We start from the raw sequence: 17,707 nt of genomic DNA on the forward strand, positions 1-17,707 counted from the left end.
GGTGAGCGGGAGCACTAATTAAGGTTATACGACAGTTAATATGATAACACAGGGTAACCTAGGGTCCATACAAATAGTACAGTTTACCATCATGTTCACTGGCCTGACAAAATACAGGTGGAGAGAGAACTAATTAGGAAGAGAATGTGTTTTTACTTTCATCTCGTCTGCAAAAGGTGTAGGAAAGAAATAAGCAGATTCAGTCTAAATGAGATATTAATAAACAACTGAAACTACTGACTATGAAAACATAATTTCATAAATATTCAAATACAGGAAAGAACATGACAGGTATGTGCGTTGTAAAAATAAAAAAAATAAAAAAATTAAACCATTGAAAGAGGTGTGTGTGTAAAAATAAAAAAAATTAATGTGTAGCATGTAATCTGTAAGAGAACAACAAGAGCATGTAATTTTGGCACAACTGCAGACAGATACAGGGACAACTCATAAAGACTAGACGTAGTAGGGGAACTTCAGACATGGCCATAAAGAGAGAGAGAGTGCAGGGCACTGGAGAGCTGAGGGACAGAGAGGAGTGGAGAAGAGGCGTGTGTCTCTGTCTCTGGTAAAAAATAAAATGTAGCCATAACACAGCTAAACAAATAAATGGCCCCTGGACGTCCTGGGGAACATAACTTCAAACAGTTTCAACATCCTGGTTTTCAAGTGGTTTTAAATGAAAGAAATACATTCACCTTTAGTCTCGTAAGAGACCAACAAGAGCGTCTGTGAATTCTCCGGTGTATGACCAGGACCAATATGTGGCGTGGTAAGTGTCCATGGTTGTTTATTTAAACACATAAGCTGAACACTCCATACAAAAACAATAAACGTAAAGTGAATAACCTAAACCGAAAACCACAGACACGGAAACAACCACCCACCAACAAACAGTGAAACCCAGGCTACCTAAAGTATGATTCTCAATCAGAGACAACTAACGACACCTGCCTCTGATTGAGAACCATACTAGGCCGAACACAGAAAACCAACCTAGAAACACAAAATATAGAATGCTCACCCAACTCACATCCTGACCAACTAAAACAAACAATTAACACAATACATTTTTTATTTTACCTTTATTTTACTAGGCAAGTCAGTTAAGAACAAATTATTATTTTCAATGACAGCCTAGGAACAGTGGGTTAACTGCCTGTTCAGGGGCAGAACGACAGATGTGTACCTTGTCAGCTCGTGGGATTTGAACTTGCAACCTGCCGCCCCAAATAACTAGGGTCAGAACGTGACAAGTACATTGGTCTTGTTGTGTGCTGCGCAAGGAGTGGCTACTTAACATTCTTTCCTAAGATGTGCTTACCATTATTGATCTGTATTTAATTATAGATTTGATTAGCACAAGGTAATTTGTATTTTTCTCCGTTGGTTCAGTCTGTTACAGAGATGTGACACGATAGATTATCGACCTCTGACCAGTCCCAGTAATGCTGCTGAGATCGGGGATATCTTGTACCTGCAGCACCCTCAGACATTGATTTATTTCCTACAGTAGAATAAGACCATACAATCTGATCCATTGTTGTAGAACATTGGCTTTTAAAGACGCAAACCTAATCCTGGACTACAAAAGGTATTTGCATGGAGATGATCCACTGTGCAGGACTAAACTTAATCTGTGACTACTGGCCCTGAATGTTCACAAACGTAATAGTGTATCTTAATCCAGACCATAGATCTTAAAATACTTTCTGGTACTCACCTGATATAGCAAAGCCACTGAAGCCGACTGCCAGGGCCTGGAAAGAGATGGCCACAACCTTGGTGTGAGAGAAACAAACCACAAGAAGCAAAGATGGCCTCCATTTCAAACCCCCTACACACAGGCAACAACACATGATCATTCTCTTATGTTTGACCGTTTAGCAGATTATTTTACACAATAGTTTCAATCAGTGCATTGAAACTACACTAGTTATAGTAAAAAAAAAAAAAAATGTGTCATATCACAATCATTGCAATTAAAACTGTGAGTAAGAGTAAAGTGTGTTGGTTTGGCCCATACAGCGTAGTTATTATCCTTGGAGACCTGGATCAGTGATGTTCTTGGTGTTATGTATCGGTTAGGAATCTATTATGAAGTCCTTATGTAGCTTATCCTATCTCCACAGTTCATGATCTTCCTGACATTGGTAGGAGACAGGTTGTTCTGTATAGATTATGAAAATGTTACGAAGTCCCTATGTAGCCCGTATGAAGTCACTATGTAGTCATTATGAGGTCCTTCTAAAGTCCCTATGTAGCCCTTACGAAGTCCTTGTGAAGTCCCTATGTAGCCCTTATGAAGTCATTATGTAGTCATTATGAAGTCCCTATGTAGCCCTTATGAAGTCCCTATGTAGCCATTATGAAGTCCCTATGTAGCCATTATGAAGTCCATATGTAGCCATTATGAAGTCCCTATGTAGCACTCACCTCCACAGTTCATGATCTTCCTGACGGTGGTAGTAGAGAGGATGTTCCTGGTGCGCAGCCAGTCAGCCAGTCAGCCAGTCAGTCAGCCAGTCAGTCAGTCAGCCAGTCAGCCAGTCAGCCAGTCAGCCAGTCAGTCAGTCAGTCAGTCAGCCAGCCAGTCAGCCAGTCAGCCAGTCAGTCAGTCAGTCAGTCAGTCTTAATTCAGTCTCATCTGAAAGTTGTAAATTCTTGGTTATCTGCACGAACCCTGGCTAACAAGTTGAGTCAGCAATACAAAATTGGGTTTAATGATTTATTTACTAAATACCTAACTAATGTCACAGAATTACACATACACATAATTAAATCATAACTTGATTACAAATTACGTCATAAAGGAAAACGTCCCTAGAGGGCGGAACAGATATGACAGCTGGTGACACAAAAGAAAAGGGGCTGGTTTTGAGTGAAGGAGCGGGAAGATGCATTCAAAATTACTGCCCATTTGGAAAAGGAAAATGCAATAAATATTTACTCTGAGCTGCGCTTCGGAAGGTTGGTTGGTGGTAGGAAGTTTGGTGGTAGATGGAAGGCCGTGTTGTCCAACCGAGTCCTTTGAAGAGTCCTTTGTAGTAACGTCGTTGTGTGGTAGAAGGGATACTCTGTCTGTTCCTTCCTAACCTGCGTTTGCAGCTGCTGTTGCTAACTCAACGGCTAGGAGGTATCACTTCTGTAGTGAATAAGAGTTCAAAGTTCATACCATTCGCAACCAAAGCTCACGCTGATGTTGGCTTCGTTCTGTAGTTATTATCTGAACCATTCTGACATCGGACCGTCGTCCTCACATCCTCGGAACAGGAGGTTATATTGTCGTCAAGGCTTTATATAGAAAGGGAGAGGAGGGCGTGTTTGAACAGTTTTATAGCCCATGTCCCTTCACAGGGGCGGGCCACTGATTGAGCAGAGACCTTATGAAAACCCAAATCTCACATTTTAGAAGTTAAAATCACATTTCATCCCATCACGAATAATTTCATATTCAAACAGTTAAATTGAACAACAATTCCATGTGAATCCGATAACTCTGAGGTGTAGACTTTCCACTGTAGAGTTTATGTCATCTTATCATTGATGAGAATGTCTCAGATGACCACCGAACTGACATCATATTCATTAAGTACCACCGCATATGTTCAATTGGTCTGATTACCAGAATATAGTTCATTTCCCCCCACCTTCTGATGTTCCCAGAATCTCTATGTTAACCAAGGGTTTTGCAAAGGTAACATCAGTAGGTTAGAGAGAGGAAAAAGGGGGGAAGAGGTATTTATGACTGTCATAAACCTACTCCCAGGCTATGAGGACGACACGCAGCTGTACATTTCGATAAAACATGGTGAACCCCACCTAATTGCCTACCCAGGAAGTCTGTGTTTCAGACATATGGAAGTGGATGGCAGACAAAACAGAGTTCTGTTAGTTCTACGTCCAGATGGTTCTAGGTCCCAAGAAACAAAGCGATCTGCTGTTGGATTCTGACAATTAATCTCAATGGTTGTACAGTCGTCTCAAATAAAACTGTGAAGAACCTCGGCGTTACTCTGGACCTCGATGTAGAATATTTTAAGGGCAGCTTTTTCCATCTTCGTAACATTGCATAACTCTGCAACTTTTTGCCCAAAAATTATGCAGAAAAACGAATTCATGCTTTAGTCACTTCTAGATTAGACTAATCAGGCTAGGGCTGATTTCAAGGTTTTACTGCTAACTTACAAAGTGTTTCTTGCCCCTACCCATCTCTCTGATTTGGTCCTGCCGTACATGCCTACAAGTACGCTACTTTCACAAGATGCAGGCCTCCTTATTGTCCCTAGAATTTCTAAGCAAACAGCTGGAGGCAGGGTTTTCTTCTATAGAGTTATCCCCTCCCTGAGGGCCTGAGCCCTTGGACCATGCCTCAGGACTACCTAAAAGTGACATTCATACCAATTCCATGCTCAGTACAAAATAAAGTAAGGAAGACAACCACCCACAGACAGGTTCGTTGCTGTATCACACAGATAACCACCCACAGACAGGGTCGTTGCTGTGATTTTTAAGATGTAAAGAACTTCCTCAGGCATTGTGTCTGAGATCTGATCATCTGTGTGGTCCAGCTGCTATAAAGACAACCCCCCCCCCTCCCCCCGCCAAGTATTTTCCAATCAAGGGAGGCGATGGGGAGAAGATGGATTTTTTAAATAATTGAGATGGTCATATACCATGGTCTGATCCTTCAGCATTCACAGTGGAGTGACAGCAGCCAAACCCTGGCCACCATGCCCCTCTCTCTCATGCCCTATGGTCCTCTGGTTCCTCTTTCTCTCAAACAACCCTGTTACTGACGTCACATGATTCACCGCTGATTGCTGTCGTTGACTCTTCCAAAGCTGCAGCCAAGCGAACCCAAAGGTATCCTGGAACTCCTTTCTAAACTGCCGTCCCACGAAGCAAGTAAACAGCGGGTTGACACAGGTATTCAGGCTACATAGACAGATCTCCAGGCAGAATGCCAGGTCTACGGGCTGCCAGAACGCCGGCCTGCCCAGGTACATGGCATGCATCACGATGGCCGCGTTCCTGCTTAGGTGGTAGGGCAGGTAGAACAGGGCAAAGAGGGTCAGCACGGCGGTCAACACGCGGATAAGACGGAGACGTCGCCCCTTGTTTTTGTGGAGGTGTACCTGTGGCCGGCGGCTGCGGAGGCGCAGCTCCCTGATGCTGTGGAGACAAAAAAAAAGCACGTTGGAGAGGTGTTGTTTGACAGAATAGTATATATAATATATTAAAAGAAAGAAATATAGCCAAATCAAACACTCTATATTATAGGCTGTGTTTCCAATAATTTAATAAATCAGGATCAATCAATCAGTAAATCAACCAATCAACCAATAATTGAATGGGTAACCACCTGCGGAGGCAACAGTAACAGATGGAGTTTAGAGGGAAGAGGAAGCCGATGGTGGTACAGCAGATTGAGTAGGGTAGGCTCTCCTCAGTGTCGTCCAGTAACATATACAGGGTACACACGGTACGATTATTGTCTCCGGGGCAATGTTGTAGCAAAGTCATGTGAGCTACAGGGACACTTATCACCATGGAAATCGCCCAGATAACGGCACAGAGGAAACAGGTCTGCCGGCGGCCGAGTAACACCACAGAGCGCAGCGGGTGGACGATGGCGAGATAGCGGTCCACGCTAACGCAGGAAACGAAGAAGATGCTGAGGTAGAAGTAGTTGTGGTAGAGCAACCGAAGGGTCTTGCAGAGCGACACACCTAAAATTAGACAAACAGTCCGTAGGTATGGAACTAGGTGATCCTTTTGAGATTTGATTTTGAATTTTTATAAAAAATGTGGAACTCAGTCGGGTCTCAATTTAGACTAAGATTCCATCAGATCAAGTGTTAACCAGCGATAACAGACACCCGCATAGCAGATGTTTTGGCAGTGTTAGATGTGGTGGAACTGCTTGGAGCTGTCAAATAGGTGATCATTGTCAAGAACCCACACCCGCCCCACTTGTGATAGAAGTTCAGAGCGAGAAAGTGTAGGCTATATAAAAATAAATATGCAAAAAAACAAAAAAACAAATCCTTAAGCTTAATTCACCTGTCAATCTACAGTTGAAGTTGGAAGTTTACATAGACTTAGGTTGGAGTCATTAAAACTCCTTTTTCAACCACTCCACAAATTTCTTGTTAACAAACTATAGTTTTGACAAGTCGGTTAGGACATCTACTTTGTGCATGACATAAGTCATTTTTCCAACAATTGTTTGCAGATTATTTCACTTATAATTCACTGTATCACAATTCCAGTGGGTCAGAAGTTTACATACACTAAGTTGACTGTGCCTTTTAAACAGCTTGGAAAATTCCAGAAAATGATGCTATGGCTTTAGAAGCTTCTGATAGGCTAATTGACATAATTTGAGTCAATTGGAGGTGTACCTGTGGATGTATTTCAAGGACTACCTTCAAACTCAGTGCCTCTTTACTTGACATCATGGGAAAATCAAAAGAAATCAGCCAAGACATCAGAAAAAAAATTGTAGACCTCCACAAGTCTGGTTCATCCTTGGGGACAATTTCCAAACACCTGAAGGCATCACGTTCATCTGTACAAACAAGAGTACGCAATAATAAACACCATGGGACCACGCAGCGCTCAGGAAGGAAACACTTTCTTCTCCTAGAGATGAATATACTTTGGTGTGAAATGTGCAAATCAGTCCCAGAGCAACAGCAAAGGACCTCGTGAAGATGCTGGAGGAAACAGGTACAAAAGTATCTATATCCACAGTACGAGTCCTATATCGACATTACCTGAAAGGCCGCTCAGCAAGGAAGAAGCCACTGCTCCGAAACCGGCATAAAAAGCCAGACTACGGTTTGCAACTGCACATGGGGACAAAGATCATACTTTTTGGAGAAATGTCCTCTGGTCTGATGAAACAAAAATAGAACTGTTTGGCCATAATTACCATTGTTAGTTATGTTTGGGAGACTTGCAAGCCGAAGAACACCATCCCAACCGTGAAGCACGGGGGTGGCAGCATCATGTTGTGGGGGTGCTTTTCTGCAGGAGAGACTAGTGCACTTCACAAAATAGATGGCTACATGAGGAAGGAAAATGATGTGGATATATTGAAGCAACATCTCAAGACATCAGTCAGGAAGTTAAAGCTTGGTCGCAAATGGGTCTTCCAAATGGACAATGACCCCAAGCATACTTCCAAAGTTGTGGCAAAATGGCTTAAAGACAACAAAGTCAAGGTATTGGAGTGGCCATCACAAAGCCCTGACCTCAATCCCATAGAAATTTGTGGGCAGAACTGAAAAAGCGTGTGCGAGCAAGGAGGCAGTTAGTTACACCAGCTCTGTCAGGAGGAATGGGCCAAAATTCACCCTACTTATTGTGGGAAGCTTGTGGAAGGCTACCCGAAACGTTTGACCCAAGTTAACAATTTAAAGGCAATGCTACCAAATACTAATTGAGTGTATGTAATCTTCTGACCCACTGGGAATGTGATGAAAGAAATAAAAGCTGAAATAAATCATTCTCTCTAGTATTATTCTGACATTTCACATTCTTAAAATAAAGTGGTGATCCTAACTGACCTAAAACAGGGAATTTTTACTAGGATTAAATGTCAGGAATTGTGAAAAACTGAGTTTAAATGTATTTGGCTAAGCTGTATGTAAACGTCTGACTTCAACTGAAGCTAGTTAGACTATCTTATACATCATGGTTGGACGCTTCTCCTTCTCTTCTCACTGATGCCACGGTTGCCCTTAGTTTGAAGGCGTAATCTGTAGACAGGTGTTTTCTCCATCTCCTTAGCTACTCTAATTCCACTGATTTTCAAAACTCGGCCCTCTAGAAAGTGGAGAACACTTATGCAGTATAGTAAGCAATATATTTTTTAAATGCTGCGTTAGACAGGACTACCTACACAATCTAACCAGCTAAAATAGACAGAAGCGTGCTATATGGCAGACCAATCCGAACTCATCTCTTGGCATGTCCAGCCCACTTATTATCTCAGCCAATCATGGCTAGCAGGAAGGTGGCTGTATTGTTTTAGTGGCTTAACCAACTGGGCTCGTAATTTGAACAATTTTATTCGTATTTACAGATGGCATACATGTCTGTTATTAAGGCACATGAAAGTTCACATGTCCCAGAAGGCATTTCTACCCAAAAAACGCATTTTGATCAACAAAAATAAATATATATATATTACTTTCAAATGGCTCTTGTGTGAAGTAGTGACTCGCGACATGCACATAGTTTCCTGAAACGGGTCACATATGACCACTCTATGGAAAGATGAGACTCACGAACACGATGGTGTTCTCTGTTTTGCTTTACAACCCTCACAAGTGTCATGGGACACATCCCATACAAATTAATGGAAGTACGAAGGTCATTTTGTGCCAACAAAAAAAGAGGTGTTACATTTGAGTTTTTCTGGAAACATATTTATCTTGAGTTTTCTTATCTCTCCTAGATATTGGATAGACACTTCAAAACCTTACTCCTTATGATCATTTTTTTTGTGTGTGTATTTTTTTTGTTGCCATTTATGAATGTGTTATTCAATGCGTATCTATTGGCTATAGTAGTGAAGGCCAAATTCAATAATTTATCAAATCATTTTAAAATAGTTTTTTTTTAATACCTAAAGGTGGCCTAAACTTCTAAATCAAATAGATAAATGATCCACGGTATGACCATCTTAAAACAATTCCACATGTTATCTTAGTAGAACCATCTTAAAACAATTCCACATGTTATCTTAGTAGAACCATCTTAAAACAATTCCACATGTTATCTTAGTAGATCCATCTTAAAACAATTGCACATGTTATCTTAGTAGAACCATCTTAAAACAATTCCCCCCCCCCCCCCAAATAAAGAAACAAAATAATGAGGATTTCTATAATACTAAATGAGGTTTAAACCTCACATTCTAGTGTTCCAACTTGAAAACAAGGGGGTGTGACTCCATGCAGCCAATGGCAATGTCCGCTTCAGGTGTATAATTTCAGGAGCCACTAGTGGATTTGACAACTCTAGCGCAGTTCCACCTCCTATACTGAATATCGTTCCCAAAACAAAGGCTATGTGGATGTCGGCTACAGCGGATCTGATTGAATAGATTCCTTACAGTGGAGAGTTAGAATTATATAATACACGAAGGTGCAATTTCAAAACTTGGTTGTACATCAGCAGTTTTCCTCTTGTCACATGTCACTCTCTCTGATAGTCACTCAGTTATACAAACGTGCCTTGCGTCATAACGCAACCGCTATACAGGACATGAAAACAACAGACAATATTGGCAATTGGATTTACTTAACTTACCCAGACCCCAGTGGAGACCTGAAGAGGACCACAATGGTTGTTAAACTTGATCGTTAATCCTCAAAGATTTTAAATGCAGTGCAAGTGTATCTACACGCTAGACTAGTTCCAGATCTGTTTTGTGATGTTTTTGTGTCAACTCTACTGCTGCCATTGATAAGCCAAAAATGACAGAGTGTTGGCAACTTGGTATGCTAGCACAAACAGACTGGCACCATCTATGCGGTTGAATTGTGTCTTTTTTAAATAGTCAAATGAATGATATGAAATCCAAACCGTTTAGGTGGTAGTGAATGAGGAAGGGTAGAGCCAGCAGCCAAAGGGTGTCAGCCATGGCCAGGTTGAAGAGCAGGACACTACTCCTGAAGAAGAAGAAGAATACTTTATGAATTTAGACCAGAAATATGTCTTCTACTGTGCCTAACCCATCCGACACACACACACACACACACACACCACAGTACAGCATATACAGTACAGCACGCAGTGAGCAGTTTAAGGGTTAAGAAGTGCCTTGCTCAAGGGCACAACAGCAGGAGATGCTTTATTGCTAGGATTTGTCACTAACAACACTCTAGTAGTCAAATCCCTCAGATCCCAACCTCAAGGCTAAATGGATCAGTGTTTCAGCCTCCCCTCTAGGCTACTTGGATCAGTGTTTCAGTCTCCCCTCTAGGCTAAATGGACCAGTGTTTCAGCCTCCCCTCTAGGCTACTTGGACCAGTGTTTCAGTCTCCCCTCTAGGCTACTTGGATCAGTGTTTCAGCCTCCCCTCTAGACTACTTGGACCAGCGTTTCAGTCTCCCCTCTAGGCTACTTGGATCAGTGTTTCAGCCTCCCCTCTAGGCTACTTGGACCAGTGTTTCAGTCTCCCCTCTAGGCTACTTGGATCAGTGTTTCAGCCTCCCCTCTAGGCTACTTGGACCAGTGTTTCAGTCTCCCCTCTAGGCTACTTGGATCAGTGTTTCAGCCTCCCCTCTAGACTACTTGGACCAGCGTTTCAGTCTCCCCTCTAGGCTACTTGGACCAGTGTTTCAGCCCACCCCTCTAACCTCTAGGCTACTTGGATCAGTGTTTCAGCCTCCCCTCTAGACTACTTGGACCAGTGTTTCAGCCTCCCCTCTAGACTACTTGGACCAGTGTTTCAGCCCACCCCTCTAACCTCTAGGCTACTTGGATCAGTGTTTCAGTCTCCCCTCTAGACTACTTGGACCAGTGTTTCAGCCTCCCCTCTAGGCTACTTGGACCAGTGTTTCAGCCTCCCCTCTAGGCTACTTGGACCAGTGTTTCAGCCCACCCCTCTAACCTCTAGGCTACCTGGACCAGTATTTCAGCCTCCCCTCTAGGCTACTTGGACCAGTGTTTCAGCCTCCCCTCTAGGCTACTTGGACCAGTGTTTCAGCCTCCCCTCTAGGCTACTTGGACCAGTGTTTCAGCCTCCCCTCTAGGCTACCTGGACCAGTGTTTCAGCCTCCCCTCTAGGCTACTTGGACCAGTGTTTCAGCCTCCCCTCTAGGCTACTTGGACCAGTATTTCAGCCCACCCCTCTAACCTCTAGGCTACTTGGACCAGCGTTTCAGCCCACCCCTCTAACCTCTAGGCTACTTGGACCAGTGTTTCAGTCTCCCCTCTAGGCTACTTGGACCAGTGTTTCAGTCTCCCCTCTAGGCTACTTGGACCAGTGTTTCAGCCTCCCCTCTAACCTCTAGGCTACTTGGACCAGCGTTTCAGCCTCCCCTCTAGGCTACTTGGACCAGTATTTCAGCCTCCCCTCTAGGCTAGCTGGACCAGTGTTTCAGTCTCCCCTCTAGGCTACTTGGATCAGTGTTTCAGCCTCCCCTCTAGGCTACTAGGACCAGTGTTTCAGTCTCCCCTCTAGGCTACTTGGACCAGTGTTTCAGTCTCCCCTCTAGGCTACTTGGACCAGTGTTTCAGCCTCCCCTCTAACCTCTAGGCTACATGGACCAGTGTTTCAGCCTCCCCTCTAACCTCTAGGCTAAATGGACCAGTGTTTCAGCCCACCACTCTAACCGCTAGGCTAAATGGACCAGTGTTTCAGCCTCCCCTCTAGGCTACTTGGACCAGTATTTCAGCCTCCCCTCTAGGCTAGCTGGACCAGTGTTTCAGTCTCCCCTCTAGGCTACTTGGATCAGTGTTTCAGCCTCCCCTCTAGGCTACTTGGACCAGTGTTTCAGTCTCCCCTCTAGGCTACTTGGACCAGTGTTTCAGCCTCCCCTCTAACCTCTAGGCTACATGGACCAGTGTTTCAGCCTCCCCTCTAACCTCTAGGCTACTTGGACCAGTGTTTCAGCCCACCCCTCTAACCTCTAGGCTACTTGGACCAGTGTTTCAGCTTCCCCTCTAACCTCTAGGCTACTTGGACCAGTATTTCAGCCCACCCCTCTAACCTCTAGGCTACTTGGATCAGTGTTTCAGCCTCCCCTCTAACCTCTAGGCTACTTGGACCAGTGTTTCAGTCTCCCCTCTAGGCTACTTGGACCAGTGTTTCAGCCCACCCCTCTAACCTCTAGGCTACTTGGATCAGTGTTTCAGCCTCCCCTCTAACCTCTAGGCTACTTGGACCAGTGTTTCAGTCTCCCCTCTAGGCTACTTGGACCAGTGTTTCAGCCCATCCCTCTAACCTCTAGGCTACTTGGACCAGTGTTTCAGTCTCCCCTCTAGGCTACTTGGACCAGTGTTTCAGCCCATCCCTCTAACCTCTAGGCTACTTGGACCAGTATTTCAGCCTCCCCTCTAGGCTAGCTGGACCAGTGTTTCAGTCTCCCCTCTAGGCTACTTGGATCAGTGTTTCAGCCTCCCCTCTAGGCTACTTGGATCAGTGTTTCAGCCTCCCCTCTAGGCTACTTGGACCAGTATTTCAGCCTCCCCTCTAGGCTAGCTGGACCAGTGTTTCAGTCTCCCCTCTAGGCTACTTGGATCAGTGTTTCAGCCTCCCCTCTAGGCTACTTGGACCAGTATTTCAGCCTCCCCTCTAGGCTAGCTGGACCAGTGTTTCAGTCTCCCCTCTAGGCTACTTGGATCAGTGTTTCAGCCTCCCCTCTAGGCTACTTGGACCAGTATTTCAGCCTCCCCTCTAGACTACTTGGACCAGTGTTTCAGCCTCCCCACTAAGCTACCTGGACCAGCGTTTCAGGCGTTGGAAGAAGATCCAGAGAGAGAGCAGGTTGAGGGGGAGACCCAGTATCAACACCCCCAGGAAGAAGGCCGGCATCAGGTAGAGCTGGACCACCCTGATGCCCTCCTGCCCCGGAGAGGACAAGTCACAGAAGGCCCGTTCTGGGGGCTGGAAGAAGACAGTGTTATTGACTTACAATTGGGGAGAACAAGTTTTTGATACACTGCGGATTTTGCAGGTTTTCCCACTTACAAAGCATGTAGAGGTCTGTAATTTTTATCATAGGTACACGTCAACTGTGAGAGAAGGAATCTAAAAAAAATCCAGAAAATCACATTGTATGATTTTTAATTAATTTGCATTTTATTGCATGACATAAGTATTTGATACATCAGAAAACCAGAACTTAATATTTGGTACAGAAACCTTTGTTTGCAATTACAGAGGTCATACGTTTCCTGTAGTTCTTGACTAGGTTTGCACACACTGCAGCAGGGATTTTGGCCCACTCCTCCATACAGACCTTCTCCAGATCCTTCAGGTTTTGGGGCTGTCGCTGGGCAATACAGACTTTCAGCTCCCTCCAAAGATTTTCTATTGGGTTCAGGTCTGGAGACTGGCTAGGCCACTCCAGGACCTTGAGATGCTTCTTACGGAGCCACTCCTTAGTTGCCCTGGCTGTGTGTTTCGGGTCATTGTCATGATGGAAGACCCAGCCACGACCCATCTTCAATGCTCTTACTGAGGGAAGGAGGTTGTTGGCCAAGATCTCGCGATACATGGCCCCATCCATCCTCCCCTCAATACAGTGCAGTCGTCCTGTCCCCTTTGCAGAAAAGCATTCCCAAAGAATTATGTTTCCACCTCCATGCTTCACGGTTGGGATGGTGATCTTGGGGTTGTACTCATCCTTCTTCTTCCTCCAAACACGGCGAGTGGAGTTTAGACCAAAAAGCTCTATTTTTGTCTCATCAGACCACATGACCTTCTCCCATTCCTCCTCTGGATCTTACAGATGGTCATTGGCAAACTTCAGACGGGCCTGGACATGCGCTGGCTTGAGCAGGGGGACCTTGCGTGCGCTGCAGGATTTTAATCCATGACGGCGTAGTGTGTTACTAATGGTTTTCTTTGAGAATGTGGTCCCAGCTCTCTTCAGGTCACTGACCAGGTCCTGCCGTGTAGTTCTGGGCTGATCCCTCACCTTCCTCATGATCATTGATGCCCCACGAGGTGAGATCTTGCATGGAGCTCCAGACCGAGGGTGATTGACCGTCATCTTGAACTTCTTCCATTATCTAATAATTGTGCCAACAGTTGGTGCCTTCTCACTAAGCTGCTTGCCTATTGTCCTGTAACCCATCCCAGCCTTGTGTAGGTCTACAATTTAACCCTGATGTCCTTACACAGCTCTCTGGTCTTGGCCATTGTGGAGAGGTTGGAGTCTGTTTGATTGAGTGTGTGGACAGGTGTCTTTTATACAGGTAATGAGTTCAAACAGATGCAGTTAATACAGGTAATGAGTGGAGAACAGGAGGGCTTCTTAACGAAAAACTAACAGGTCTGTGAGAGCCGGAATTCTTACTGGTTGGTAGGTGATCAAATACTTATGTCATGCAATAAAATGCAAATGAATTACTTAAAAATCATACAATGTGATTTTTGGATTTTTGTTTTAGATTCTGTCTTTCACAGTTGAAATGTACCTATGATAAAAAAAAATTACAGCCCTCTACATGCTTTGTAAGTAGGAAAACCTGCAAAATCCGCAGTGTATCAAATACTTGTTCTCCCCACTGTATGTAAAGGTCTGGATTCAGTCCAAGGTGCTTCATAGTGCAGCGCAGAATTTACTTTACACTTAGGCAGGCTACTTACTTTACTTACTTTACACTTAGGCAGGCTACTTACTTTACGCTTAGACAGGCTACTTACTTTACGCTTAGACAGGCTACTTACTTTACGCTTAGGCAGGCTACTTACTTTACGCTTAGGCAGGCTACTTACTTTACGCTTAGGCAGGCTACTTACTTTACTTACTTTACACTTAGGCAGGCTACTTACTTTACGCTTAGACAGGCTACTTACTTTACGCTTAGGCAGGCTACTTACTTTACGCTTAGGCAGGCTACTTACTTTACGCTTAGGCAGGCTACTTACTTTACGCTTAGGCAGGCTACTTACTTTACGCTTAGGCAGGCTACTTACTTTACGCTTAGACAGGCTACTTACTTTACGCTTAGGCAGGCTACTTACTTTACGCTTAGACAGGCTACTTACTTTACGCTTAGACAGGCTACTTACTTTACGCTTAGACAGGCTACTTACTTTACGCTTAGACAGGCTACTTACTTTACGCTTAGACAGGCTACTTACTTTACACTTAGACAGGCTACTTACTTTACGCTTAGACAGGCTACTTACTTTACGCTTAGACAGGCTACTTACTTTACGCTTAGACAGGCTACTTACTTTACGCTTAGACAGGCTACTTACTTTACGCTTAGACAGGCTACTTACTTTACGCTTAGACAGGCTACTTACTTTACGCTTAGGCAGGCTACTTACTTTACGCTTAGACAGGCTACTTACTTTACGCTTAGACAGGCTACTTACTTTACGCTTAGACAGGCTACTTACATTACGCTTAGGCAGGCTACTTACTTTACGCTTAGGCAGGCTACTTACTTTACGCTTAGACAGGCTACTTACTTTACGCTTAGACAGTCTACTTACTTTACGCTTAGGCAGGCTACTTACTTTACGCTTAGGCAGGCTACTTACTTTATGCTAAGGCAGGCTACTTACTTTACGCTTGAGCTGACATGCGCAACATTTACCATGAATGCGATCTCCGCAAACATCGAAGAAAAGGCCTTTTAAAATGCGTATTGTTGCTCTATAGTACCTCGCTCTCTAGCACGCCTTGGATTGAATCCTCACTAACTACAATTCAATGACTTCTCATGTAAGCAGTTTTATTTTAATTTAATTTTTTTATGTAGTTGTATGGCTGAAACCACATATTTTAAAGTTGTTGTAGAGCGCTGTTGATGCGGTGAAGGACCGGTACGGCACTAGGAGCAAGGTGAGAACCTCTTCATCTAATGAAACAGGACACACGGATCACGATGCTGCTTCACAGCACATCATAGCCACGGTTAATCAAGCGTTCTCCATTCAGTCAAAACACTCCCACAGAACTCCTGATCGAAGTCATTTAACCAGACTGTCATCCTACAGTATGTTCACAGTATGGCTAAACACTTCCTTGCATTATTCCAACAGTTGAATTCAAATCTGGCTAAACACTTCCTTGCATTAATCCAACAGTTGAATTCAAATCTGGCTAAACACTTCCTTGCATTATTCCAACAGTTGAATTCAAATCTTTAATACTTTTCGTGCTAATAATTACGACCCTCACTGTAGACATTATAGGGAAGAATAGAAACACACTCAAAGGTAATGAAAAGCCTCAGTGCCGCTTATAGTAACCTCTAGTCTGGATACTTTAAAGGTGGTGACAACTTACTTGATGTTGATTGTTGCCCATGTCAAGGTGTGTTAGTGGCCTCGGTTCTGACTCGAGGCTGGTTCTGTCCCATAATGCTGTTGGATAGTAATGCTTGACTACCCACCACACACACATTATGTTGGTATTAGGCAGTATGTACAGTAGTTTGTGTGTGTGTGTGTGTGTGAGAGATCATGAACAAATATTGAATAAGTGTATCTGTACTGTACTCAGGCCATCTGTCGTGTGAACAACAAGCTCAGAATCCATCTTGTAACCACAACACTTCCAACATGGTGTTTGAAACAATCAAAGGTTTCAGCAAGTTACGTTTTAAGACAATTTATATGTATAATCTCCACCCGGCACAGCCAGAAGAGGACTGGCCACCCCTCATAGCCTGGTTCCTCTCCACCCGGCACAGCCAGAAGAGGACTGGCCACCCCACATAGCCTGGTTCCTCTCCAGGTTTATAATCTCCACCCGGCACAGCCAGAAGAGGACTGGCCACCCCACATAGCCTGGTTCCTCTCTAGGTTTATAATCTCCACCCGGCACAGCCAGAAGAGGACTGGCCACCCCTCAGAGCCTGGTTCCCCTCTAGGTTTCTTCCTAGGTTTTGGCCTTTCTAGGGAGTTTTTCCTAGCCACCGTGATTCTACACCTGCATTGCTTGCTGTTTGGGGTTTTAGGCTGGGTTTCTGTACAGCACTTTGAGATATCAGCTGATGTACGAAGGGCTTTATAAATACATTTGATTTGATTTACAATATCTTGAATTGACTTATTTGTATTGCTTTTAATCTTTTTTAAATGAATATCTTATTAACACTTTGTTCTAGCTAGCTATTTGTGTAGGTAGCTATCAAGTAAACCCAATGATAAGTAAACCCAACAAGTTATGAAGCATTATAGACAACTTTTTTAGAAACACGTTTTTTTTTTAATCATTTGAATTTGGTATTTTATTCTCTTAACAAGGCCATACAGTCCAACACAGTGACAAATATTTATCGTTACTTGGGAAGTGTATCAAAATACAACCACAAAAAAATACCTTAAAAAAAAATAATACTAAAAAAAAATTCTTCATCAATATCCAAGTATTTGTAAACTGCCATAGTTATTTTTGTTGTTTGCGGGAAAAATACAAAATAAGAATCATGCAATTAAAAAGATGAAGGAGAAATTGTAAATAAAAAAAGTAAAAGGGAGATTATGAGAGGAAAAAACAAAATTATGAAAATAATATTTTTGAAACAGAGGGAACATAGAGAGTGGTGATACTTGAAGTGCCATGTATTAGTTTCATAGAGCCCACAGCATAGAAAGGCACATTTGAACAGTCAAATGTTGGCTACTGGTGTTTACACGTCATCTGATATTGTAAACACATTTGCGTTTATTTTCTATTCTACCAAACAAACAATAGAAGATTGTTCAGCCTGAGACGGAGGCATAGCCAGCTATCTTAAAGAGAAAAGTCGAATGAAATGACTCCCATATGCATAAAAACAGGTAGATTTGAAAACATCCTGACTTCAATAATAAAAACTCAAACATTTCACCATTAATTGACATGTCTTCTCTTCAAACAGTCCAAACATAAATAATAAACATGAAATTAAAAGTGGGAGCCATTTTATGTCCATTTTTTTATATATTTTTTTATATATCTCTTAAAACATCTACAGTACAACCATTGTTTCATATATTGATAAGATAAAT

The 17,707-nt window shown here is 43.2% G+C and overlaps 1 protein-coding gene across 1 annotated transcript; it reads right to left on the minus strand.

Moving 5' to 3' along the window:
- Nucleotides 1-95: 95 nt before the first annotated feature.
- On the minus strand, nt 96-16,019 carry LOC118936890 (2-oxoglutarate receptor 1-like). The gene is made up of 8 exons (XM_090215636.1): nt 15,999-16,019; nt 12,465-12,631; nt 9,604-9,689; nt 9,328-9,345; nt 5,366-5,732; nt 4,797-5,175; nt 1,724-1,781; nt 96-103 (listed from the first exon to the last, which is right to left on the minus strand). Exons 1-8 carry the CDS (start codon nt 16,017-16,019, stop codon nt 96-98), a joined length of 1,104 nt encoding a protein of 367 aa, XP_090071762.1.
- Between the last annotated feature and the right edge of the window lie 1,688 nt (nt 16,020-17,707).

The sequence above is a fragment of the Oncorhynchus mykiss genome, chromosome 2 (assembly GCF_057628025.1).
Source record: "Oncorhynchus mykiss isolate SJ-2025 chromosome 2, ASM5762802v1, whole genome shotgun sequence".
Classification (NCBI taxonomy): domain Eukaryota; kingdom Metazoa; phylum Chordata; class Actinopteri; order Salmoniformes; family Salmonidae; genus Oncorhynchus; species Oncorhynchus mykiss.

Excerpts from the sequence above, each read along its gene's own strand:
- LOC118936890 (XM_090215636.1), bottom strand. The coding sequence starts at position 16,019 with ATGGGCAACAATCAACATCAA. Across the intron at positions 5,176-5,365 it reads TGTTACTGTTGCCTCCGCAG|CATCAGGGAGCTGCGCCTCC; the intron begins GTGGTTACCCAT and ends TTGTCTCCACAG. Across the intron at positions 1,782-4,796 it reads CGGTGAATCATGTGACGTCA|GTTGTGGCCATCTCTTTCCA; the intron begins GTAACAGGGTTG and ends TCTCACACCAAG.